This window comes from Stenella coeruleoalba (assembly GCF_951394435.1).
Source record: "Stenella coeruleoalba genome assembly, chromosome: 20".
NCBI classification, from domain to species: Eukaryota; Metazoa; Chordata; class Mammalia; order Artiodactyla; family Delphinidae; genus Stenella; species Stenella coeruleoalba.
In genome coordinates this window covers 2,225,478-2,251,239 of record NC_137166.1, presented here as the reverse complement: position 1 = coordinate 2,251,239, position 25,762 = coordinate 2,225,478, and the positions used below count along the sequence as shown (strand labels likewise).

Sequence of the window (25,762 nt, the reverse complement as noted above, 5' to 3'; positions counted from 1 at the left end):
TAGGATGCATCCCTCGGCACCTCAGGCAGCCCAGCCCCTGCTCTGCCTGCAGACGTGCGGCATCTCCCCACCCCAGACCGGCAGGAGTTCCAAGTCCACTGTTAAATGATTCCCAGGCCTAGAGAGAAAAGAAAGGCTCCCCAGTTCTAGAAGCCAGCAAAAGACTGCTCCTAAAGCCAAAGACAGCACAAAAAATGTTAGACCAAGCCCGTTCATCAATGCAGAAGTCCTAAATAAAACAGGATCAAAGAGCATCCAGGAGCAGAGAGAACTGTGCCCCACGATCAAACAAGCTCTCTTTTCACGACTTCAGAGTGGTTAGAAATCTATTAACATAAGTCATCACATTACTAGATTAAGGGGGAAAAAAATCACCTGATGGTTTCCACAGATGCTAAAACAAACTGGTAAATTCAACATCATTTCTCAATTAAAACAAAGCCCTCTTAATAAAACACGAATAAACAGCTCCATCCCTAGCATAATAACGTATATCTTGACCCCAAGGCCACCTTGCTGCCTCGTGACAGGACCATGTGAACCACACCCACCACTAGACAAGGGTGTTGTCCTCACCACAAGGGGTCAAGGAAGAAGGAAATGTCATTATTTGCAGATAATCAGTATTATCCTGGAAAACTCAAGGTAATCAACTCAAAGGTGCTCATAAATGAAAGAGAAGACGCAGTAAGATGGGTGGCGTGCAACAGCTTTTATATATAAAGTCACCAGCTGAAAGATACGAGAGCCAAGAGTCCATTTACAGCAGCAACGAAAGACCAGACGCTTTACAACAAACGTGCACGATCTACCTGAAGAAAATCAAATTCAAATGGCAGCGCAGGACGAAGATGGCATTTTGAATCGTAGAGAAAACCTGCATCACTCAGCACCAGTGCTGAGGTGACTGAGGGGTACCTGCACTACAGCCAAGGCGGGCTGAAGCTCACTCTACAGAATAAACCCACAGAACCAGCGATAAATGTGGGAAACAAACACGTGAAAATGAAAACACGAGCGCGTCTGTAAGTATAATTTCAAAGTGGGGAAAGGATTTTAAGATGACATCAAACTAAGAAGCTATTCACGGGCTTCCCTGGTGGCGCAGTGGTTGAGAGTCCGCCTGCCGATGCAGGGGACACGGGTTCGAGCCCCAGTCCGGGAAGATACCACATGCCGCGGAGCGGCTGGGCCCATGAGCCATGGCCGCTGAGCCTGCGCGTCCGGAGCCTGTGCTCCGCAACGGGAGAGGCCACAACAGTGAGAGGCCCACGTACCGCAAAAAAAAAAAGAAAAAAACTAAGAAGCTATTCAGGAAGGGGAACTCCCTGGCGGTCCAGTGGTTAGGAGTCTGCGCTTTCACTGCCCAGAGCCCAGGTTTGATCCCTGGTCGGGGAGCTAAGATCCCGCAAGCCACACAGTGTGGCCAAAAAAAAAGGAAAAGACATATACAAGTGCAAATATAAAAATTAAAAACTAAATTCTCCAAGTGAAAACATACCTCATTTCAAACCAAAAGACAAAAGAATGAAGGAGGAAAAAATATTTGCATCTCGTATCTTGAAGGGTTCACTTCCTCACAGGATGAAAACTCCTACAAATCAATTAGAAACATAACAACACCAAACAGAACCAGGCAAAGGGTATGAACACAGATTTCACAGAAAAGGAACCACAGGACACTAATCCTAGCCTCAAACATAAGAGAAATGCAAATTAACCACCAAAGTCAGGATTCCAACAAAGCATTTTATTCTCACCGTAACTTCTAGGTGTTTTTCTAGTTTCCACAAGGAGCATGTTATTACCTTCATAATGAGAAAAAATACCATTCCGTCTCCAAATTGGTGAGGCCGCACACGGCAGTTGGCTCGCAGGAACTTTCTCTGATCCCAGAGTATTTCCAGAAGTCCATTACATGGCCCTTTTAAGGTCTCAACAGCTGAGGAGGTTCTATTCTTGGAAAATATGCTGTTGACGTGTTTCACTTAAAAGTGGACTTGGAACAGCCACTGATGTGTATGTGGTTGTATGTGAGACTGAATGACAGTGTTATTAGGGAAGGAAGCACGTCATTACCGTCACCTTCACATACCATGCGTTCGGGAAAACAAGGGCCTCGTTTACCCTCAACAGATTCCAAGCAGCACGTGCGTACTCTCCATCTGCGCTGTCTCCCTGCAGACCCCTGGCTACCAGGGACCCAGCAGACTCAGAAACGCTAAGAGATGCACCCGACAAATAAATGCAACGAGCATCCTGCATTTAAAAGTTTGAGGTTCTCCTAAGAATGTTTTGAGATGGTGGTGTAACTAAAACTCAAAGGCGACGTGAGATTACTCGTGCAGAAAGGAAACCCGAAGACACTCACGCAGGCTCACCCACCACATGGCTGTGACCTGGGAACCTCCACCACGGGGTTCACGCCAATAAAGGCCTCTGGTCTCCCTGCAATTCACATCCAGGAAGAGACCCCACCGCCCACGGGCCTGTTGTCAAAGGGGCGACGGAGAACCAGGTAGAGAACTATTTCTACTCGGCCCGTTCATCCTGGGGGTGGTGGGGACTCAGAACCTGGCCCCAGCACACACGCCCACAGCGCCAGCATGAGCCCGGGAAGCGGCCCTCCCTTCAAACCACCCACCCTCTCAGCTGCCCCGCAGGACAGGAGGGTCCGGCCTCACCTCCTGCCTCCCACCAGACATCCTGTGGTGGTCCGTCTGGTTGCACTTGGTGGAGAACTCGTCCTTCTTCACGATCTTGAGTGTCCACAACAAGGAGAAAGGGTAACGAGTCAGCCCCTAACCCCCACCAGAGCAGGCGTGCACCAGTCCCTCCCGCACCCACGCATCCCACTCATCTACAGGACCCCAAGAGGCCACCAGATTGCGGCTGCTCTAAGAAGGAAGGCTGGAACCCCCCTGAGCACATGCTTCCCTCCCAGGGGGCCAGGCGTCGCTGTCCCCCGGGGGGTCCGAGAGCAGCACAGAGGGGCTGGCGCTCTCCTACTGAGATAGAGAACAGGCTTGCTCTCGGGCTGGCCACCTGCCAGGCCCACATCCGAGAGCAGAACGTCTGGTTCCAAGTTGATGCCCTTGCGAAGAGGAGAAAAAGGAACAGTGAGGAATCTCTCTTGGAAGGACAATTGGCTCTAACCAGAGGCAGAATCAGGGGAGGCTCCAGCAAGTGAATCTCTGAGGAGCGACAGCGGCATAGCACACAGAAGGGCCGGGCCAGGGCCCGCTTCCCGGTCCTGCTGGCCGGCATGGGCGTGGTGCACAGCTGGGAAGACCCTGGCAAACAGCTGGCAGCAGGCCCGGGACGAAGTGAGGAGACCCAGCCCCTTACCTGCACACGCTGCCCCGCGTGCTCACCTGGACGTGGCCATTGTGGGGCCCCCTGTGGCCGTACATGCACTCCACCGTGGCCGACTTCCTCTCCATCAGGTGGATTCGGAACAAGGGCTTGAACCGCATCGGGTCGTCCACATGTGGGTCGTGGGGAGGCAGGTACATCCAGCCAATGATGAACAAGCCATCCACCTGTGCAGAGGTCCACACACGGCTGAGGGGGAGGCGGAGGCTCAGTATCCGCACCCCCCAGATCACCACGAGGACCATTCTTGTCTTCACACTCCGGTCCCGCAGGGACCCTGGGGCCCCACCTAGCGCAGCAGGACGAGCACGGCCCCGCCCACCAGTGTGTGTTCATCGAAAAGTGGTTTATGCAACATGATACATGGTGACTAAAGTTGATAACGCTGCTATATCACTGAAATCTACTAAGAAATAGAACTCAGTGCTCTCCCCACCCCTCAAAAAAAAATAAAAATGTGAGGTGATGGGTACGTTAATTAACTAGACGGGAGAATCCTTCCACAGTGTACTTGTACATCAAATCAGATCACCACAATGTACGTTTTATATATCTTACAGTTTTGTCAATTATACCTAAATAAAGCTGAAAAAGTAACTAAATGTTTTAATAGAAAATATAGTGGTTAGCCCCAAATCCGAGCAAACCTTTTAGAGAGAACTTCCGCTATGAAGTGGGGGTGGGAAGGTGCCGGGAGCACAAGCTAAAAGACATAAGAAAGAAGCAGGAATGATCCAGAAAGTGTGACACCCAGTAGGGCAACTGACCAGAGGAAAACGGGAGTGCTGCTTTCCACAGAAGAGACTCAGGAGGCAAAACAAAGCAGGCAGCACGAGGGCCTGCTTAGATCCTCGTGAACAAGCCAGCTGTCGAAGGCGGTTCTGAGACCGTCAGGGAGCCTCGAGCGTGGACTGGGCCTCAGGTAATCCAGGAACTACTGCCACTGCTGTGAGGCGTGGTCAGGACCTCACATGTGTGGGAACGTGCGAAACACCCACATGGTTAGAGATCCACACTGAAGTACAGACATGAACTGACACGGGCCTGGGATCTGCTTTAAAGTACGGAAAAGAAAAGGCAAAGGGGCAGAGACAGACACCGTGAACCTGGCGCACTACGGCCAACCTCTGAGTCCAGGAGGTGGGCGTCTGTGGGCGTTCACCCAGCCATTCCCACTACCCTTGTACGTGTTCAAAATGGCAAATGATAAAAGTGGTGATCAGGTCAAAGGAGGGGGCAGTCTCCAGGCACGTTCTCAGTGGAGGGGAGGGGGTGGCCTCTGTAGCCCACTGGGGATGGCCCAGCAGTCGCTCCTGCCTTCCTGGCGGAGCCTGGGTCCACAGCTTCCGGCTCTAGCGACAGAGGAGAGAACTTAATCGCTAACCATCTGAGACAAGAGCCAATTGGCGGCGTTCTGTCATAGGCTCCATTTTCCCCTAATTATCCCCTGCTTTCAGAAGGCTTTTTTTTTTTTTTAACTCTATTACTCACTGCCAGTAAGACAAACAATCATCACCCTCCCCGACTAAAAGAAAGGAAAGAACCTGCCCACGCTGGGAGCTGCCTGTCTTGGCCCCTGTGAGAATGTTCTAAAAGCAAGGCTTCCCCAGTGACATTAAACAGAACAAATATAAAGCAAGTTTCTTAACAGATGTTTCCATCAAATTATAAAAAATATGAAGCAATATTGATCCCTGCCCAAACCCCACCTGGTGAGCAAAATACAGAGTGACGAAGTAACCAGTCACCCCGTGGCCTACGTGAACCAGGCTCGGAGGAGGCCACGAGGAGGCTCCCTGGGGGCCCCAAAGGCCACAGCGAGGCAGACCCGTGAGCCATGACACGAGCTGCGGCCAGTCCCCTGGACTTGGCTTCTGGCCTGCCAAGCGCGTGTGCAGCGCCGGCCAAAGGGCACCTGGCTGTGTTTTCCCTGCACCATCAGCTGCGGCAACATCGAGGCCAGGCCCCTGCCCAGAGCTCAGCAAGTACAATGGCCCCACTCAGGTCCCGGCTTCTGTCCCAGAGGCACCACTCGTGCCTGGCAAGAGCACCGGCGAGGGCTGCATCCTGCTAGACACCGACACCAGTTAAGCCCAAGAAAAGTCAGATCTGAGTTTCTCAAATGGACCCAAAAATGAGCAGCTATTATATGCTTCTAGGCAAGTGACCTAGAAGCATATAAAAATTAAAACCAGAAGACTCTTCTCCTGGCTACGACCAAGGAGCTTGTATCAAACAGCCCCTCCTGCTGAGATCAGCTATAATGCCTGAATAAAGTAAAGTTAAAATGCTGCTTGTAGACCTCAGGGGGCAAGCCTGAAGAGAAGGGACAGACACCTGCCATGACACCAAGCCTATGCCACTTGGTCCCTGGGTGGGGCGGGCCTGGCGTGGGCTTTCTGTCTAGGGCCAGCCTCCGAGGGCCCCACGTGGCCTCCTTTTCTTTTAGCCTGCAGACCCGATTTAGGGCAACGAACCAGTGCACAAGCCAACACTGGAGTGCCCCGGGGGTGTGAAGGCCGATGGCCCCGAGTGTCCAAGAGGCAGGGACCAGGGAAGGCATCCCGTCACCACGAAGTTCGTAGGTGTGGCAGAAGCCAAGAGCTACTTAAAATGAATCTCTGCTCGCTAGGAAAATAAAACCTGGCCCAATGAGTCTTTGTGAACAACTGGCCTGCCCCTTGGAGGGAGGACGCAGTCCCGTCCGCAAGAACCCAGGCCCGACGCTCTGGGACTTACCACCACGTTCAGCAGTCCTCCATACGGCCCGATATCTGGCTGCCACAGTCCCAAAATGTGTCTGTATCGGTGAAGCACTACAGGGAGAGAGAGAGGACAGGACTTCATCAGAGCCAGCTGATCTTCACTTTACAGTCAATAATCGGAGGAAAGAGCGTGAGGAAGAGGAGGGACGTGTGAAGAAATCCCTAACGGAGGCAGTATCACACTCAAAATGAAAAGCTGAAATCTTTTGAAAGACAAGGATGCCCACGCTCCCCACTTTCATTCAATGTAGGATTGGAAGTCCTAGCCAGAGCAATTAGGCAAGAAAAAGAAATAAAAGGTACTCAAATTGAAAAAGAAGAAGTAAGACAGTCACTATTTGCAGATGACATGATACTATATAGAGAAAATCCTAAGGACACCACCAAAAAGCTATTAGAGCTAATAAATGAATTCAGTAACATTGCAGGATACAAAATCAATACACAGAACAAAATCAGGAGAAACATTCCATAGACACGTAAGTAGCAGAGGGTCTCTCCTCTCTCAGACGTACATACCGTTGGTGCCCCACTGCCCTTTCCAGGAGCCCCCTTCTGTTTTATTCTTACCAATGGTCTCCTTCCTTCCTCAGTAACGGAGGCAGCCATCAGTCAATTTCACCCCTAAACACCTGAGTGTGTGTTGCACTGTCTGAGTTCAGTATTTGTTTATGGCTCCTGACCCTGCTTATTATTGCTTGTTTAACAAACACAATGTGCTCTTAGCTCCAGTTGGCAGACTGGTCCTTCCCCTCCAAAGACTCTACCCTGTGTTATCTGCACCTGAGGATTAAAAGTGGTCTGTCTGTCTCCTCACCAGTGGAGGGGGGCGGTTTCCACCAAATCCCTCATATCTACTCGAGCAATCTGAAGCACTGCTAAGATGCTGGGTGTGAACCTCAAAACCCAGAGCCCTACAGGTACACGACGTTATTTTTAAGTTCAAAGTGCACTCGGACAGTCACCGTCGATTAGCACATACAGACACGTGTTAGACCCATCGTAAAGGCAATATACCCCCTAGGACACTCCCGACGCCTTACAGACATGGATTATCAAGACCATCAGGAAGCTACATACACACACCAAGAGCAGCTGATCTGGGCCACAAGGCTGTGGGGAGATATCATCTTTTGGGTCCAAGGGAACGTGGCCCAGAGGACTTCAGAGGACGAGGGGACACGAGGCCCCACGGCTCTAGGAAGAGCACAAGTGGATGAGGAACAGCCCCAGGGCCTTGTTCCTTACAAGCCAGTCATCACAGCACACGTCTCTGGAGCTTTGGTGAGCGTCAGAGGATGAATTCCGAGCTGCCCTCGGTTAGGACACGCTAGGACGCTGGAACACAAAACACCTGGGCGTACAGAGGTTTCAAATTCAGTTGAAACTGGTTTTTTGTTCACGCACGTAAGTTTTTCACTGATGTTTTAGGAGACCATCCAGGTAACAGACCAGTCCACAGAGACAGGCAACCAATGCTGACAACTGGTTATTTTCATTATGTTTTCTAGATCTTTCAAGTTTTCTACTGTATTTTTATAACTACACTCACACCTCAATGGGACAGTAGTCCCCAATTAAAACAAGTCTGCAATACAGCTACAAGCAGCTGGGGGGCATCACGGCATGTGGCTCTCGTCGGACGTGGTCTCCGAGAAGCATGGTAGGAAGTCTGGACGCAGAACTCGTCCTCATCAGCTGCAGGAAGCTTCTGTCCGCCGCTTGGGGACAAAAAGAACACCCCCCAAAACAACTCTAGGTGCTTCCTAGGTCCTGGCCACCCCCAGAGGTGGGTCAGAATTCCACACTAGCCCCATGGTATTAAGTTCCAGATGGGCTGTTGTTCCAGAAGAAGTCTGTGACAGCGGTGTGACATAATGGACCTCTAAGTGCTTGTCTGCTTGTATCAAAAATCCCGCGGCACCCAGTTCCCGTCAGCACAGCCAGTGTCATTGATCCGCTGTTCTCATCAATACCCGCTACGTCACCGTCTCTCCTGTGGGGCTGGAGAAGGCACCAGGGCTCACTGACTGCTAAGCAGGGAGAGCAGCCCAGTCCATGACAAAATGTTCTAGAGAGCCTACTGCTGAGATGGCAGGGAAAAGAACGGAACTTGTGTCCTCATAGCCAGCCGGCCCAGCCCCACACTTGTGGTGATCGCTCCCACACACATCCCCCCAGGGCCTGGGTGACACACAAGGTGGGTTTGTTAGCCCAGACACGCCCCCAAAGCATGCTGCCCACACCCAGGCAGCGCTGTCCGGACCCCAGGATAACCCCGAGTAAAATGGGGCCAGCCAAGCACATGGCAGCTAGGTGGCTGGAGTCTGATGGGGGTTAGGAGGAGATCCACAAACGACTCTATTCCCTCTACTCTGAGTAGGTTTTGTTAGAAACTGGGCACTTCTTTTTTTTTTTTTTTTTAAAGATCATTTTTGATGTGGACCAGTTTTAAAGTCTTTATTAACTTTGTTACAATATTGCTTCCGCTTTATGTTTCGGGTTTCTTGGCCACTAGGCATGTGGGATCTTAGCTCTCTGACCAGGGATTGAACCCAAGCCCCCTGCATTGGAAGGCGAAGTCTTAACCGCTGGACTACCAGGGAAGTCCCGAAACCATGCACCTCTAAGACCTAGGAGTGGGTCTGCCCCACGGTGGCAACACCGACATGAGGAGCACTCGGAGGGGTGGAGTAAAGAGCAGAAGGGTGTCCCTGTGCTTCTTGAAACATAAAAACAGCTTTCGGGACTTCCCTGGTGGCTCAGTGGTTAAGAATCTACCTGCCAACGCAGGGGACACAGGTTTGATCCCTGGTCCGGGAAGATCCCACATGCCGTAGAGCAACTAAGCCCACGAGCCACAACAACTGAAGCCTGTGCACCCTAGAGCCTGCAGGCTGCAACTACTGAGCCCACGTGCTGCAACTACTGAAGCCGCGCACCTAGAGCCCACGCTCCACAACAAGAGAAGCCACCGCAGTGAGAAGCCTGCGCACTGCAATGAAGAGTAGCCCCCGCTTGCTGCAACTAGAGAAAGCCCACGTGCAGCAACGAAGACCCAACGCAGCCAAAAATAAGTAAATAAAATTAATAACTTAAAGAAAAAAAAAACAGCTTTCAGTGCATCTCGGCTCAACCCAATAAAAGGCAGGGACAGCGGGCTTCCCTGGTGGCGCAGTGGTTGAGAGTCCGCCTGCCGATGCAGGGGACACAGGTTCGTGCCCCAGTCTGGGAAGATCCCACGTGCCACGGAGCAGCTGGGCCCATGAGCCATGGCCGCTGAGCCTGCGTGTCCGGAGCCTGTGCTCCGCAACGGGAGAGGCCACAGCAGTGAGAGGCCCGCGTACCGCAAAAAAAAAAAAAAAAAAAAAAGGCAGGGACAGCATTCATCACCTATGGAACGTGGCTTAGAAAATCTCCAGAGCTCAAGTAATGCCAATCGAAGGAGGAATCAGGACCTAAGTAATCAACTGTTTCTACACACTTTTGTCGTGTGTGTGTGTGTACACTTTGAATTGACAGATGCTGTGCAAACGTGACTGACTAACAAAGCCCAGATGTGAACGCTTACGTTCCATTTTGCAATAGGGAGGTTTTGAGGCTTCCACTCTGCCTCAAGAAGCGATAAATTTTAAAATGCACAGCAACATGGTGGTCTTGCTTGGTACAACCCAAAAACCCAAAGCTGCTGCGGACACCCAGCCCGTCTGTGCAGCTGCCCTGGAGTCGCCGCTCAAGAGTGACCCTGGTTGTGCCAAGCCACGGAGGACGCTGCAGCAAAGTGCAAACCAGCAAACGCCAAGGAGGTCAGCTCGATCTCGGGGCCGAAGCTGCCTCGTGCTATAAGTGAGAGGCCCTATCCATGCAGCTTCCCGGTCTTGCTCACCCACAAAAGCGGAAGCCAGCAGGAGATACGTACGGCAGGTGTAAACATCTCTGTATTCCATGTGCTCGTAATCGGGAAGAATTTTCATGAAACGGCCCGACTTCACACGAGGGTTTATACCTGAACAGACACAGCAGGGAAAGGGCTGAAGATGGTTCTGCCTTCTCGACTGTAGAAACCATTTTCACAGGACTCAACGCCTGTCCCTCACCGACATCACACGCTTCCCTACATCCTCGACCCCCAGAACCAAGCGGTTGCCAAGGAGGCAGGTCTGGCCAAGAAGGAATTGTGGTGACAGGTGCTCCTGTCAGTCAGTGATCCACACCAGGAACTCATGATGGCCGGCCCGCTCGGGACCCCCTCCGGGCTCTCTCCCCATCACCCACCACAATCAGCGGGGCTCACCGAGGTGGGAGGGCAGAGGTCACAGCTCACAGATATTTGGGGTGGCTGTGTAGGGAACCCTGTGCCCCGCTGCACACCTGGCATTGTCCTTCACCTGCTGCACGTGTGTGTTTTGTTTTTGACAAAGGACCGTGTTTGCCAGCCTCCTAACTCAATCAGACCCCTTCACCCCTGGACTGAGGTAGCTGACTCTACCATCTAAGCAGGAACTAGGGACGACTGTCTTCTACCACCTATTCCAGAAGCTAAGTGATTTTCTCCTGGATAAGGCCTTCAAAGCAAATTCACAAAAACACAGTTCCTGCACTGTGAAGATGAAAACTGAAGCTCGCTTTGGCCGGGGCAGATCAAACGCTCAGGGGTGCTGATAACAGATAATATGAACCAGTCTCTGGATTTGGCAACCATGTTCAAGGGGTTAAGAACCAGCAGTCAAAGAAGTCTACAGACGTCCTCCTTTGCCTCACGGTGACCTCACCGTGGCCCTTGTCCCCTCTCCCTGGCCCACCTGGACCTCCCCCTCTCTCCTACTCACCTGCCCATCCACCTGTGCCCAGACGTCCCCTCCACAGGACAGATGCCCCCAAGGCCCGGGCAACCCCTCTGCCCACAGCTGAGATGAGCTCTGTGGGGGCCTTCATTCTCACACGTGTTCCCCTCTGGGTGCTGCAGCCCCCAACACCTAGCAGGTACGAGCACCTGCCTCCCTCCAGGAGTATTTTGAGGGCTTACAACTCTTAGACAGAACTCAAGTGGCTTTGAGATGATATCATCAAATGGCCTAACAAACTCAAAAAGCAGTGAGATGATAAGGACTTCTCATATTAGATCCTCATGGAAACAGCTGACCGTCCCCAAAGCCAGGAACCTCTCGTTTCTGTGCGCTCACAGGGACTCCTGTGGGGAGTGTGCCTCTGACTTGGACACGACGCCCATAGCGAGGGCGGCCTCCTGGATTCTCTGCTCTGGGAGACTTAAGACATGGACGCTGGGGAGCAACACTGAAGCAGAGAGTGGAGCGGGGCCCTGGGGGCACCCCCAGGATGGAGGGCGGGACGGGAGGGAAGGGGACACAACCACCTTTCCAGCCCTGGAACTCCGGGCTCTGCAGGGTTCAAAGTGGCACTGTTCTCACCACTGAGACCACAAGACAGGAAGGAGTTACATTTTCACGAGACGTGACCACTCGGGCCCCAAGACCCACTTCCCCTGGAGACACGCATTCTCTTGGGTGGGTGGGACATGAAGCAGAGGCCAGAGAAGAAACCAAAGTGGGAAGCTGCACAGGGAAGGAGGCGCGGGAGGCCTTGCGCAGACCAGCCCTGCCCTGGGCTTCAGGACCAAGGACAGCGGCACGGGGGTGGGGTGGGGCGCTAGGTTGGGATGGTGTCTGAGGGTGGCTGAGGGTGCAGCCCGAGCCCCTCGGCAAGTGGGGACAAGGGGATACGGGGAGGTGGCAGAGGTGAGGCTGGGACACACAGGGCTCCCAGAGAAGGTGGGAGGGGCAACAGCCTCGAAGGCACAGCCAAGCGCCAACATCGAGAACCACACGTGCCCCAGGCGGCCGGGGAAGGTCCACAAAGAACTTAGAGCCTCCAACAGGAGATCTCCCCGCTCGTGAGCAAACTCTAACCCAGGAACACTGGCCAACCCAACATCCCAAATGACCACGGGATCGAGGTGGAGAGAAGTCTGACGGGATGAAGAAATCAGCCCAGATTCAGGGACCAACTGCGCCCCCCCTGGGCTGTCTCCCCACAGAGCTGACGCTCCGCAGAAGTCCACACTCTACCTGCGTGGGGGATGCGGGACACAGGAGGAGAGGCGTCTCCCAGGGGGACTCTGAGAGCAGCAAATCCACTGAAAAGAGGGAACACAGCAAGCGACACCAACGAGCAAGCCCCTGACACTGGAAGGAAGCCTCCAGCACGCTGCCTCCCACCCAGCAGCCTGGCCCCCGGGAAGTCCCTCCATCCTGAATCACAGGTTTTTCCGAGCAGGAGCCCAGTCCCCAGCCTCTCGGTGTTTAAGTAAGAAGCATCATCTGGTCTAGGTGTTCAGGGCAGAACTGGTGCAGAGTTCAAAAGAATGTGTAAGCCAGGGCTTCCCTGGTGGCGCAGTGGTTGGGAGTCCGCCTGCTGATGCAGGGGACACGGGTTCTTGCCCCGGTCCGGGAAGATCCCACATGCCGCGGAGCGGCTGGGCCCGTGAGCCATGGCCACTGAGTCTGTGCGTCCGGAGCCTGTGCTCCGCAACGGGAGAGGCCGCAACAGTGAGAGGCCCGCATACCACAAAAAAAATAAAGAATGTGTAAGCCAAAATCTACCAAGCTGGTTTTAAGATGAACACTTAAGGTCCTTTTCAGAGAGGTCAACAGGTCAACCTCAGGCCAAAGAGGAGCGGGCCATCGTGATCCTTCTTTCCCCGTCCTTTACTACCCAGCCCCGAGTGTTAACAACACACGCCACACCCCGCCGGGCAGGGACAGGCGGGCTGCTCCCCGCGGGACGGTGTGCCCACTGCCCCTGGGTGATGTCAGTGCCAACGGACACCCTCACAGTCTCACGCAAAGGGCCCTGAGGAAGGGCCAGCAGAGAGGTGCTTGGGGTCGGGGGCTCTAGGCATCATGGAGCATTGCTGGCGACTCTGGAAAGCAAAGGGGCGGGGACAAGAAATGGGGGCGCTGGGAGACTCAACGTGCCTGCAGGAAACAAGCCAAGGAAGGGCCGGGGCTGGTGCGGTCAGGGTGGCGGGGAGGGGCCCTGGCAGCTGTCACGGCTGCATGTCACAGTTGCTCCTGGTGTCCACGTCTCCAACCAGGCTGCGGGCCTGGGATCTAGAGAGACGGGCACCTCCAAGCACACCAGAGTTGTTTCCAGGGCAGCCACGTTCCCCAGAGGAAAGACACCTTCATCCACCTGTGCTGCAAAATCAGGGTCATGATTCACTCAGAAAGGGAGAAGAGAGCCCCCGACCTTGTCAGTGCTGTTACTACCAGCGCTGTCTCTACAACATCAAAACTGAACTTAAAGCGTATCTGAGAACAGACCTGTGGGCTGAGGGCCATGGACTTTTATTTTCCGTGGCTGATGTCTCTGAGCACCTGCTTCTGGAACAAGTTAACAGAAGATGGTGACAGATTAACTTACACTTCGCGTAGACGTCTCGACAAGACACGCCCGTGATCTCCAGCTTCCGCAAGTTTTCACAAACGCCGTACTCTGCAACAAGAAACGTTTGCTGGAAATTACAGTCAAGAAGTCATAAAGCAGCAGAAATATTAATAGACAGACGTGCGGGTGGGGGTGGAGCAGGCACGCCTCAGCCTTGGCCTTGTCTTCTCAGCCTGACCCTTCTTTCACGGTGGAGGTTTCATGGCCCTTCTCCACAGTCAACACCCTCACTCACCAATGAAGCCACTACTCTATTTTTAGGCAACTCCACTCCGCATGAAATAGCAACCTGCCATGTCTATTCTGATAAGCTCTAGAAACCTAATCGCTCAAACTCACAACCAGACACCCTGGTTTATGACCACGGTGTGGCAGAAACTCAGAGTCTGGAGACGATGCGAGTTCCCATGGAAATGAGACCATCACTGGTGTCAGGGTTCCACGAAGGCCCCCCTAAGCCCCTCCTGATTCTGTGAAACGAAGACACAGCTGGGGCTGCCCAGGACGGCCTTGAAGGCAATCCCTGACACCCACCTCCACGGCCAGCGCTCTGCCCCACCTCCGGGAGAGAAACCCAGGCGTGGAGAGGTTGGTGACTCAGCAGTCCTTCCAGAAGGCGGACTGCAGTCTGGCCAGCAAAAGGCTGTCCACCTCATCACATCACAGACCCCACCCCGGCCCCAAGGCCTGGTCTTTTCAGTGGAATGGATGACGACACTAACCCAGCGCTTCTGCGAGGATTTTGACCGTATCCAAGCCAAGCTCAAGATGCAGACGGTGGAGAAACCAGTTGGGGCAAGGCGGTTAGCACCTGGCAAACCTCCCTGAGATGGGCCTGCCCGACGGTGCTGCTTCCCCTGCTTCCACTGCCGATGAGCAGACCATGGCCTTGCTCGTCACCAGACAAAAACACACGTTTTATCCTCCTGCCAGGAAGAATGTGGACTCCACTCTGGAGTGTTATGCAAGTTACAGGAACGTGTCAGGAACTAGATAACAAAATGTGCTTGTTTGTGACCTTGGACGGGGTGACACCTGCATGTCACATGAGTCACCAGCAACTGAGAGGCCCTGGTTTGTCAAAATCCTTGCAGACCATGCCAGGGACCAGCTGGAAGGGCCACTCCCGCCCTTGTTGGCGACCAAGCTGCAGCTGGTCTACCTGTGCTCTTGAGAAGAGCTCTGCTCCACAACGAGCTGTCTTCATGATTCCCCGTCTGCTCTGGGATGTCCACCACAGCCAGGTGGCCCTCCTGACGACCACAGTGGCTGTCACCACCTCGTGTGCTCTCCATAAACAGTGTCCTTCCCTCGCACCAACCAGGCACTCCAAAACCGTCACCGCACAAGACTGGTGCCTCGGTTTGTTTCCTATGTGATGCTAAAGGACAGGTCCTCTCCCGGTTCCAGCAGTGACCAGCGCACGGGATAGATGAGATGCACCTCTTGCTGCCTTGTTGACGAGACAGTTTGGGAGCCGGGGTACGGGTGGGGCGCGGGGTAGTCTTCTCTGAACTGCGCGCTTTTGTAATACACGTGGACACTCTGCCGGTGAGATGCAGGGCACAGACCCAAGGTGCATCCGAGTGTGCCCCGGCGGCCTGCAGCACACTGAAGCAGCAGTGTTGCCCCACAGCATCTGCCGACCCAGTGGGTGACTTTCGCATCTGAGCCCAGCGATCCTCCGACCTGCTAGAGACAACGCACCACGTCCCAGCACCCGCTCAGACTTCCAAGCGATTCTAAGGGTTTTAGCCAGGATGACCAAATTGTCAAGAATCTCTGCACATCGTGTCAAGAAAAGGTGCTGATAATATCACACAAGAGATGACCCTGCACGAGCAGACAAACCATCCACAGGAACGCCACTAGCAATCAGAAGAAAAGCAAAAGCATGAGGCAGTGCTCATAAATACAGCAATGCTTAGTGGGTTTTTCTTAATGTTCCCAGAAGATAATAAATTCACCGAAGCGGAACAATGTCATTCTGACCCAACTGCTCCTTCAAGAAATGTTCAGTATTTTTCACATGATGGAAAAATCTTTTTTTTTTAAACAGTGGCTCGGAACAATTCCACATACTCTGACTGTTCCATAAACCTTCCCATAAGTCATCAGGGAAAGTGCCCTTAAAATAGCATTAAGGCCAGTGTACATGCAGAACCACGGGTCCTTCCCCCTAGAAAAACTCACCAGTGTTAACGCCATCCTACCCAAGACCAGCATTAACGCCGTCCTACCCAAGATGGTTAAAGTTAGCACAGCAAACCGTGCTACCCACAGCTGCTTTCTAAGTGCCAAATTTGGGTTGCAGGCTGCCGATTCAAATACTTTCCTTGCTAATCTATGACATAAAGTAGCTTGTGAAAGTCTGTTTTCAAAGTGCCTACTCCAAAAATGGCAGCAAGTAAAAAGAAAGTTGGGAAGGGGGAGAAAAGTGGGTCAGCTGGACTTGAGGAAATTTAAATTAACCATGGAATTACCATATGATACAGCTATATCCTATTTCTGGGTACGTACCCAAAAGAGATGAAAGCAGAGACTCAGAGATGTTTGTACACCCATGTTTACAGCAGCACTACTCACGATAGCCAAGAAGGGGAAGCAACCCAAGCGCCCACCGATGGTTGATGGGCAAGCAGAACAGGGTCCATCCACACGATGGAATATTATCCAGCCTTAAAAAGGAAGGAGAGGGCTTCCCTGGCGCAGTGGTTGAGAGTCCGCCTGCCGATGCAGGGGACACGGGTTTGTGCCCCGGTCCGGGAAGATCCCACATGCTGCAGAGCGGCTGGGCCCGTGAGCCATGGCTGCTGAGCCTGCATGTCCGGAGCCTGTGCTCCGCAACGGGAGAGGCCACAACAGTGAGAGGCCCGCGTACCGCAAAAAAAAACCACCAAAAAACAAACAAACAAAAAAAAGTAAGGAGAGTCTGACACCTGCTATAGCCTGGCCGAACCTTGAGGACGTTTTGCTGAGTGAGATAAGCAGTCACAAAAGGACAACATTGTATGACTCCACTTATATGACGTCCCTATAGAATAGCCACATTTCACAGAGACAGAAAGTAGAATGGTGAGTGCAGGGGCTGAGAAAGGGAAAACGGGGAGTCAGTGTTTAATGGGGACTCAGTGTCAGCTGGATAAGACGGAAAGGTTCTGGAGATGATGGGGGTGACGGCTGCACAACAATGTGAACATACTTAATATCACTAAACTGTAGCTTAAAAATGGTTAAAGTGGTAAATTTTATTTTGTGTATATGTTACCACAATAAAAAAATTAAGTTGCCACTTCAAATACTCCAATCAGAAAATTTCCAGAAAGCTATTGAACAAATGTTTTGCCAAGACGGAAAAAGAGCCCAGGAATCTGGGCCAAGTCGACACTGAAGCTCCATCCTCTGGTGACCTGACTGCCAGGGGCGCACTTCCTGTCCAGTGAGGTCAGTACTGTGTGACGGTCGTTACCGAAAACCCCTGCACCCAGAGCATGTGTCTGAATGTGCAGGAAGTCTATTCAGTCTCTGCGGGTGGGAATGGGTGAGAAGAGTTTTCTCTCTCCCTCTTTTCCACTCTCTTGTTCCTTAGGAGTACCTAAGGAATACATGCTGCTTCCTGAGGTTCCTTCCCTCAAAGAGATTAACGGAGATTAACAGAGGCAGTACCTGTGCCAGCCGTGGCTGAGATGTGCACGCTTTCTGCATCGGAATGGAACATGACAAAGTTAACATCATAATTCTATGCACTGCACCTGCCTTGGTACCTGCAATTAGAGGGAACTTAGCCCCATGCTCCCCATAAATGCCACTTATAAGGGTCCCTGCCACGTTGGAAGGGCACAGCACTAAGACAGTGTCTGAAGCAAGCTGGTGGGCACACAAGATAAGGCTGGAAAGGGGGTGGTCTCCTGGTCCTGCCAGAGCCGGGAGTCCACAGGAAACGCAGAAGCACTGAAGAGTCTCAGGTAGAAAAGCAGCCTGGACTGGGTAACCTGTGGGTGGAGCCAGCGGAGACACACCTGGAGACGCAGGTGGGGGGGTCCCGTGAGGAGGCCACTGCACCACCAGGTAAGTCAGAGGTGGCAGGAAAGGATGGGGGAACCCAGCTGGAACCCAGCTGTGGCCTCCGGCAGGCAGGAGAGAGTGGGAGAAGGAAGAGTGGAGGAGCGCTGCGGGCTTGTTTCCCACCTGCTGTAAACTCACACCGTTTTCCAAATAAAACCAAAAGGCAGTATTGATTGCAAATTTAGCGCATTTTTGTTTGCACTAAGTTAGGGAATAATTATATCCCTTAATAAAATATGGTTAAAACTTTACTTCCGAGAGACTTCCCTGGTGGTCCAGCGGTAAAGAATACGCCTTCCAATGCAGGGGACTCGGGTTTGATCCCTGGTGGGGGAACTAAGATCCCACATGTCACGGGACAACTAAGCCCACGCACAACAACTGAGCTCGCGCACCTCGATGAGAGAGCCCACAGGCCGCAAACTAGAGAGCCCACGCGCCCTGGAGCCTGCGCACCACAACTAGAGAGAGAAAACTTGCACGCCACAACTAGAGAGAAGCCCTCACGCCGCAAGGAAGAGCCAGCGCCAAAGTGAAAGATCCTGCGTGTCGCAACTAAGACCCAACGCAGCCGAAAAAATAAATAAATAAATAAAACCTTTACTTCTGAGGCTGATAAAGGAGGCAGAGACAGGGGAGGAAGCTGGTGGGGAGGGGGCTCTGCCAGGCTCAGGGGTGTCAGGCAACTGGCCCCGAGGCTTCCTGACACAACTGTTCCGAGGACACCCCTGCGACAGCACAGTGCCGCTTCCAAACCCCTGTGTGTCCCCTAGCTCGCTGCTTTCCTTAGCTATTACTATAACTGCATGAAATGCCTTTTTTTTTTTTTTTTTGATAATGTAGCAGATCTGGAAAAACACTGTGCAGCCAGCTCATCTTAGGATGGGAAGAATGTAAAAACCAAAACCTGGATACAGCCCATAGGCATCTCCTATTCAACACCTAGAATATTCGGGATGCTAACCAATAGTTCCCAAGAACAGCTGACAGCACCTACATACTCCACGCGACTTCTTCCCAACCAGCTCCACCCCTACAAAGATGAACAGTCTTGGTGCCAACAGCAGCCTCGAGAAGCCTCGCCCTGCCAGCCAGAGGACGCTGACCCTGTCCAGCTCCACGACAGGTATCCCTGGCCAAGGGAGCCCCACTCCAGTGGAAGCCCACCTGTCATGCCCGGACACTTCTTCCTAGTGCACACACACCTGCTCGGTCTCGCCAGCCACTCGTGAGACCAGGAGGTGAGCAGAGTCTGACTCTGCCATCACCTCGCCCCGGACCCCTTCTCAGATTTCAGACACTTCCCGACTCCCCACTAATACTCCTCATACAGGCTTGGCTACTCTGGGTTTCCTCCCCTGTCCATCACCACTGGGCAGACAGTGAGGGTGTCACTGGCAAAGGATGCTGACTCATGAGTTAGAACCCAGGCCGCCTCCTGACCGGTCCTGGCTTTCTCACAGGACACCTGTTCCTCCAAAGTCCCAAAGATGCCCTTGTATTTGCACACTCTTTCCAGCCAGAAAGACAAACCAAATGCATTATGTAATCACTTTGTAAACACAGCGAAACAGTGAAAATGGCCCATCAGTTCTTCCTGGCAAGGCAACCGTATCTGCCCAATTAAGCAAGGCCAAGGGGAAATCTTCACTCGGTGCTTTCTGGGGGCCAGGTCCATTTTCCAGCTCACTTTTGTAAGGTTAGCAATGTCCCTCAAGAGGCACCGTTTTCCTTTACCCTCTCCTACTTCGCTAACTGGACGGATGAGGTTTCTCTGTGAAGCAGCACATGAGATTGGACTTCCAAAAATACAGAGACTGTAGTCCTGACAAGAGCAAAGCAGAAGAAAAGGATAAATGTCCCCCTACGATTCTGAGATCCTGCTGTACGTCCAGGAGAAGAAAAGGATAAATGTCGCCCTACGATTCTGAGATCCTGCTGTACGTCCAGGAGAAGAAAAGGATAAATGTCGCCCTACGATTCTGAGATCCTGCTGTACGTCCAGGAGAAGAAAAGGATAAATGTCGCCCTACGATTCTGAGATCCTGCTGTACGTCCAGGAGAAGAAAAGGATAAATGTCGCCCTACGATTCTGAGATCCTGCTGTACGTCCAGGAGAAGAAAAGGATAAATGTCCCCCTACGATTCTGAGATCCTGCTGTACGTCCAGGAGGGGGCCTGCTTTCCTCTTCTCACGGCTGAGGCAGGTACGCTTCTCCTACCTCAACACCGCCCACCCCAGCCCCAAAACAGGAAGGCTCAACAAGAATCATAAAATATGCCCAAAGCCGACTTCAAAGCCTACGACTTGCCCATTTCACCTCTTCCCAAGACGACCCTTCCAATTTCAGCCATGTTTAACAAAAGCCGCATTTCTCACATTTCACATCAGCACATCAAACAGAATAGAAAGCGTTTTCTTCTGCATGCAAATACAAAATTAAATATTGGTTTTTAACTTCCCATTTCTGTCATAAAGCTCATACATTTTGGGAAAAGGGTATTTCTAATTATGATGGAATTGAAGCCCACTTTAGACTCACAAGTGATCAAAATATTATACAAATATTATTCCAGGTGTCATTAAAACACTTACCATCAAGGGGAGAAATGGACAAATATATATTATAAATTCAAAACCTCACTCTATGTCTCAATATTTAAGAGTTTGGTGTAGAAGGGAAAATACACGTGGGAGCACTTCCTTTGCATTTCCTTTGCTTTTAAATGCTTCTTTTGTTATTATTTGAATGTTCTGATTTAGAACCATGGTCTGAATTTTCTAAACACCTTAGCCTCAGGTAGACCGGCCAGCATTTAAAAATTCACCAACTAAACAGTGAAATGTTAACCAAAAAAAGCCTCCTCTCGGTCAAAGACAAAGAACGAACTCGGCTGCTACGCTCTGCTCTGAGAAGTGATGGCTTACTTATAGCCCCACATGCCAGTAACTGCAGGAGGCCTGAAGCCAAAGGAGGGATGCATCAAAACATTGCTGGGCTCCTGACGCCGCGCCCACGCTGCCGGCTGGGGTTGCTCTGGTTTGGTTTCCTGTAAGAGGGGGAATAGCGCCTATTTGGTGTATCTGCCCCCAAAACAGGAACACAGATTGGGCTTCTCAGTAGCAACTTTCTTTCACCCGCCCCCAGAAATACCACCTGAAAATAGTTAATCAAATAGCTCCAACAGGCAGGAGGCTCAAAAGACCAAATTCTATAAAAACAACTGATTATTATTGTTGACTTATTATTGCTAGGACACTGAAAATTGTGAGATTCTCATCAAGCGCTATAAAGCCTTCTCATTTTAAGTTTGTAGCGTCCCTACGCCCCCCTGCCCCTGAGTCATCCTCTCATTTTATGAAGAGCCACTGACATGCTCGCCCTGCCCATGCCCTGGAAGTCCATCACAGCCCCAAACGCTCTGAAACAATAAAACACAGGTGCGTGGCACCCTCCTCCCTGTGCCCCTTTCTGTGGCTTGTCTTCTCCTCTGGGAAACCCAATTATCAAAATACAGAAAGCAAACGTGTAAACACTGAGTAGTAAACGTGCAGACTCACTAACGTCTCACTCACCTTCCCAAGACACTAACAAATGGAAGCACCATCGTGCCGTGTCAGGGTCGGACCTGGAGCTTCTGGGCCAGGAAGCCTGCTGGGCTAGGACCACCCAGCTCCTGCTCACCAAGGCTGAGGGCACTGGTTTTTGCCTCTGTGGACATGACTTTGGCCTTAACACCCACCATAACCAAATGTCTAGTTCAGGATGGAAGAAGTCTGGGGCTCAGGGAAATAAGATCAGACTTGTCTCACATGCGACTATTCTTATACATATTCCAGTCATAATTAGACTAACCCTACGAGATGCCTATGAATTACGCACGGAACTGCCAACCATCCAATGTTGGACCCAGATGAGCTGGAAATGAAAGCTACCAGAATGAACTAGTGAAACTGAAGACCTTCATAACCTCGGGACAACAATGATTACTTAAACCCAAAGTTAAAAGTGCGTAGCTTTGATTAACGCTGTAGCTTTTGCAGAAGTCACTTTGACTAATGCAGTAACTTTTGCAAAAGTCACTGTAAATGAAGTTAAAAAGCAAAGGGTTATTGACTATGAGAAAATGTTTTGCGTATATTAAACAGAAATCGACCCAGGTTAAATAAATAAAACCCGCAAATCAATAAGAAAAAATAACGATAGAGAAAAAGGGCAAAGATTAAGGATACGCGAATAAGAGAAATCCAAATTGCCTATAATTTTATTTCTTAAATGTGCATCTTCATGAGTTATCAGCCGTCTGCAGATTAAAATGAGATGCTGTTTCTCACCCAGATTGACACAGATTTTTAGAAATGAATCATTCAAACTAGAAAGAATTCAGAGGACACTGGATTAAATGAGATAACTTAAAGAACCCAGACCACAAAGACAGCTACTGTGTAAACAAACACAGAGCATTCCTGTCACTTTCGGTGACTTGCCTGTGCACACCCTCGTGACAGGTGTGCAAAGAGGAAAATACAACTATGTTATATTTGGAGTGAAGAATCACTCCAAAAAAATAACTGGTCAGTATCTAGTAAAACTGCAAATCTCACAGCCCACTACCCCGGCAACACCACTTCTGGATATATTCCTTAGAGAAATTTACAAATTTATCTGCGTCTGAAGACACGTAAGAGCTTCTTTGCTGTAACACTGTGTACACTGTATGAAAAAAATTAAAATGAGCAAAGAACACATGTGGCCTCTTCAAATTATGAACCACCACATAGTGTTCAAGAAGACTGAACCAGACTTAAATATATTAACATGGACAGAATTTAAAAACACAAGTTGACAGGGGGAAAAGGCAGATGCACAATACTTATGGTATGATATATTTCTTAAAATTAAAGTACCGTAAAACAATGTTACACATTGGGGATGTTACAGGAGTATGTATATACAAGTAAACTCAACCCACAATAGTGGTTGCTTCTTGGGAGTGGGAAGGACAGGGGTGATCAGGAGGGACTTAAATGCTGCCTGAGAGGTTTTCTTTCAAAAAAAGGTAGCGAATTCAAAAGCAAATATGACAGAAGACTTAACTGTTATTTACTGGGGATGACTAGGAATATGCCTGTTTTACCATGTCTGTTTTTCATTTTCTTAATTTCTCAAAGTGAAAATTCTCCTAGCTGCTAAGCCACCTGGGTGAAGAAGAGACCTTGATCCTACCATCACAGTGTCTGCTGTCCCAGAAAAGCTGAACTGAGAAGCACAGAAGGAGGCAAAGAAGGACTGAAGAGTCCTTCCCTGTCTGCCCCCCAAAGTCTTTCCACATCTTCGTGAGGACTTTTTATGCTTCCACTAGCAATTCTAAGAATTTGCCCTGAGCTGTACCTCCAGTTAATTTTACTATGTGGCATACCTTTGAGTTTTCTGATTATACAGAAGTCTTCCGTTACTCTCTCTTGCTACATACCTTACAGTTTCCCCAGAGACAACACCCGGAGACCACCACACAGGTTTGGCTGACTGATGGAGAAACTCCACAGAGCACAAAGGAACATCTGTGATGAACCTGGGTCTCACAGGTGTACAAAATACAAAACAAAGCAAATGAAAAGGTGGAACTCTCTTTGCCTCTATTTTAAAATGTCAAAAGAAACTCACTTGCCAAATAGATGACAAAAGGTTAATACTGCTAATATTCAAAGAAAAGAGAATGAAAAGAAATGAAGACAGTCTAAGAGACCTCTGGGACAACATTAAACGCACCAACATTCGCATTATTCAGTCCCAAAAGGAGTACAGACAGAGAAAAGACCTGAGAAAATATTTGAAGAGATTACAGTCAAAAACTTCCCTAACATGGGAAAGGAAACAGCCACCCAAGTGCAGGAAGCACAGACAGTTCCAGGCAGGATAAATCCAAGGAGAAACACACCAAGACACATAGTAATCAAATTGACAAAAATTAAAGACAAAGAAAAATTATTCAAAGCAACAAGGGAAAAACAACAAATAACATACAAGGGAACTCCCATAAGGTGAACAGCTGCTTTCTCAGCAGAAGCTCTACAAGCCAGAAGGGAGTGGCACGATATATTAAAAGTGATGATACAGAAGAAACTACAACCAAGATTACTCTACCCAGCAAGCTTTACAGACAAGCAAAAGCTAAAAGAATTCAGCACCACCAAACCAGCTCTACAACAAATGCTAAAGGAACTTCTCTAAGTGGGAAACAAGAGAAGAAAAGTGACTTCCCTGGTGGCGCAGTGGTTAAGAATCCACCTGCCAATGCAGGGGACACGGGTTCGAGCCCTGGTCTGGGAAGATCCCACATGCCGTGGAGCAGCTAAGCCCATGCACCACAACTACTGAGCCTGCGCTCTAGAGCCCGTGAGCCACAACTACTAAGCCCACATGCTACAATTACTGAAGCTCGTGTGCCTAGAGCCCATGCTCTGCAACAACAGAAGCCACCACATTGAGAAGCCCACACACCACAAATAGAGAAAGCCCGCACCCAGCAACAAAGACCCAATGCAGCCAAAAATAAATAAATAAATAAATAAATAAAATTTTTTTAATGTAAAAAAAAGAGAGAGAGAAGAAAAGGACCTACAAAAACAAACCCAAGGGTTTCCCTGGTGGCGCAGTGGTAGAGAGTCCGCCTGCCAAGGCAGGGGACACGGGTTCGTGCCCCGGTCTGAGCCTGTGCTGCAACAGGAGAGGTCACAACAGTGAGAGGCCCGCGTACCGCAAAAAAAAAAAAAAAATTAAGAAAATGGTAATAGTAACATACATATCGATAATTACCTTAAATGCGAATGGATTAAATGCTCCAACCAAAAGACACAGGCTCACTGAATGGATACAAAAACAAGACCCATATATATGCTACCTACAAGAGACTCACTTCAGACCTAGGGACACATACAGACTGAAAGTGAGGGGATGGAAAAAGATATTCCAAGCAAATGGAAATCAAAAGAAAACTAGAGTAGCAATACTCATATAAAATAAAATAGACTTTAAAATAAAGAAAGTTACAAGAGACAAGGAAGGACACTACATAATGATCAAGGGATCAATCCAAGAAGAAGATATAACAATTATAAATATATATGCACCCAACAAAGGAGCACCTCAATACATAAGGCAAATGCTAACAGCTGAAAAAGAGGAAATCGACAGGAATACAATAATAGTGGGGGACTTTAACACCTCACTTACACCAATGGACAGATCATCCAGACAGAAAATTAGGGCTTCCCTGGTGGCGCAGTGGTTGAGAGTCCGCCTGCCGATGCAGGGGACACGGGTTCGTGCCCCGGTCCGGGAGGATCCCACATGCCGCGGAGCGGCTGGGCCCGTGAGCCATGGCCGCTGAGCCTGCGCGTCCGGAGCCTGTGCTCCGCAACGGGAGAGGCCACAACTGTGAGAGGCCCGCGTACCGCAAAAACAAAAACAAAAACAAAAACAGACAGAAAATTAATTAGGAAGCACAAGCTTTAAATGACACAATAGGCCAGACAGATTTAATTGATATTTATAGCACATTCTATCCGAAAACAGCAGATTACACTTTCTTCTCAAGTGCACATGGAACATTCTCCAGGATAGATCACATCTTGGGTCACAAATCAAGCCTCAGCGAATTTAAGAAATTTAAATCATATCGAGCATCTTTTCTGACCACAATGCTATGAGATTAGAAATAAATGACGGGAAAAAAATGTAAAAAACACAAACACATGGAGGCTAAACAATACATTACTAGATAACCAAGAGATCACTGAAGAAATCAAAGAGGAAATCAAAAAATACCTCGAGACAAATGACAATGAAAGCACGATGATCCAAAACCTATGGGATACAGCAAAAGCAGTTCTAATAGGGAAGTTTATAGCAATACAATCTTACCTCAAGAAACAAGAAAAATCTCAAATAAACAATCTAACCTCACACCTAAAGGAACTAGAGAAAGAAGAACAAACAAAACCCAAAGTTAGTAGAAGGAAAGAAATCATAAAGATCAGAGCAGAAATAAATGAAATAGAAACAAAGAAAGCAATAGCAAAGGTCAAT

The 25,762-nt window shown here is 50.1% G+C and overlaps 1 protein-coding gene across 2 annotated transcripts in view; it reads right to left on the bottom strand.

Moving 5' to 3' along the window:
• FBXO31 (F-box protein 31) overlaps positions 1–25,762 on the bottom strand; it is a 42,839-nt gene that overhangs the window by 13,847 nt on the left and 3,230 nt on the right. The window contains exons 2-6 of one of the 2 annotated variants that reach the window (XM_079906842.1): positions 13,584–13,655; positions 10,060–10,146; positions 6,115–6,191; positions 3,375–3,542; positions 2,685–2,759 (exon numbers count right to left, since the gene is read on the bottom strand). In XM_079906842.1, coding sequence (XP_079762968.1) covers positions 2,685–2,759; positions 3,375–3,542; positions 6,115–6,191; positions 10,060–10,146; positions 13,584–13,655 — 479 coding nt within the window. The remainder of the gene's footprint in view (positions 1–2,684; positions 2,760–3,374; positions 3,543–6,114; positions 6,192–10,059; positions 10,147–13,583; positions 13,656–25,762) is intronic. The other variant, XM_079906843.1, reaches the window with a different exon arrangement.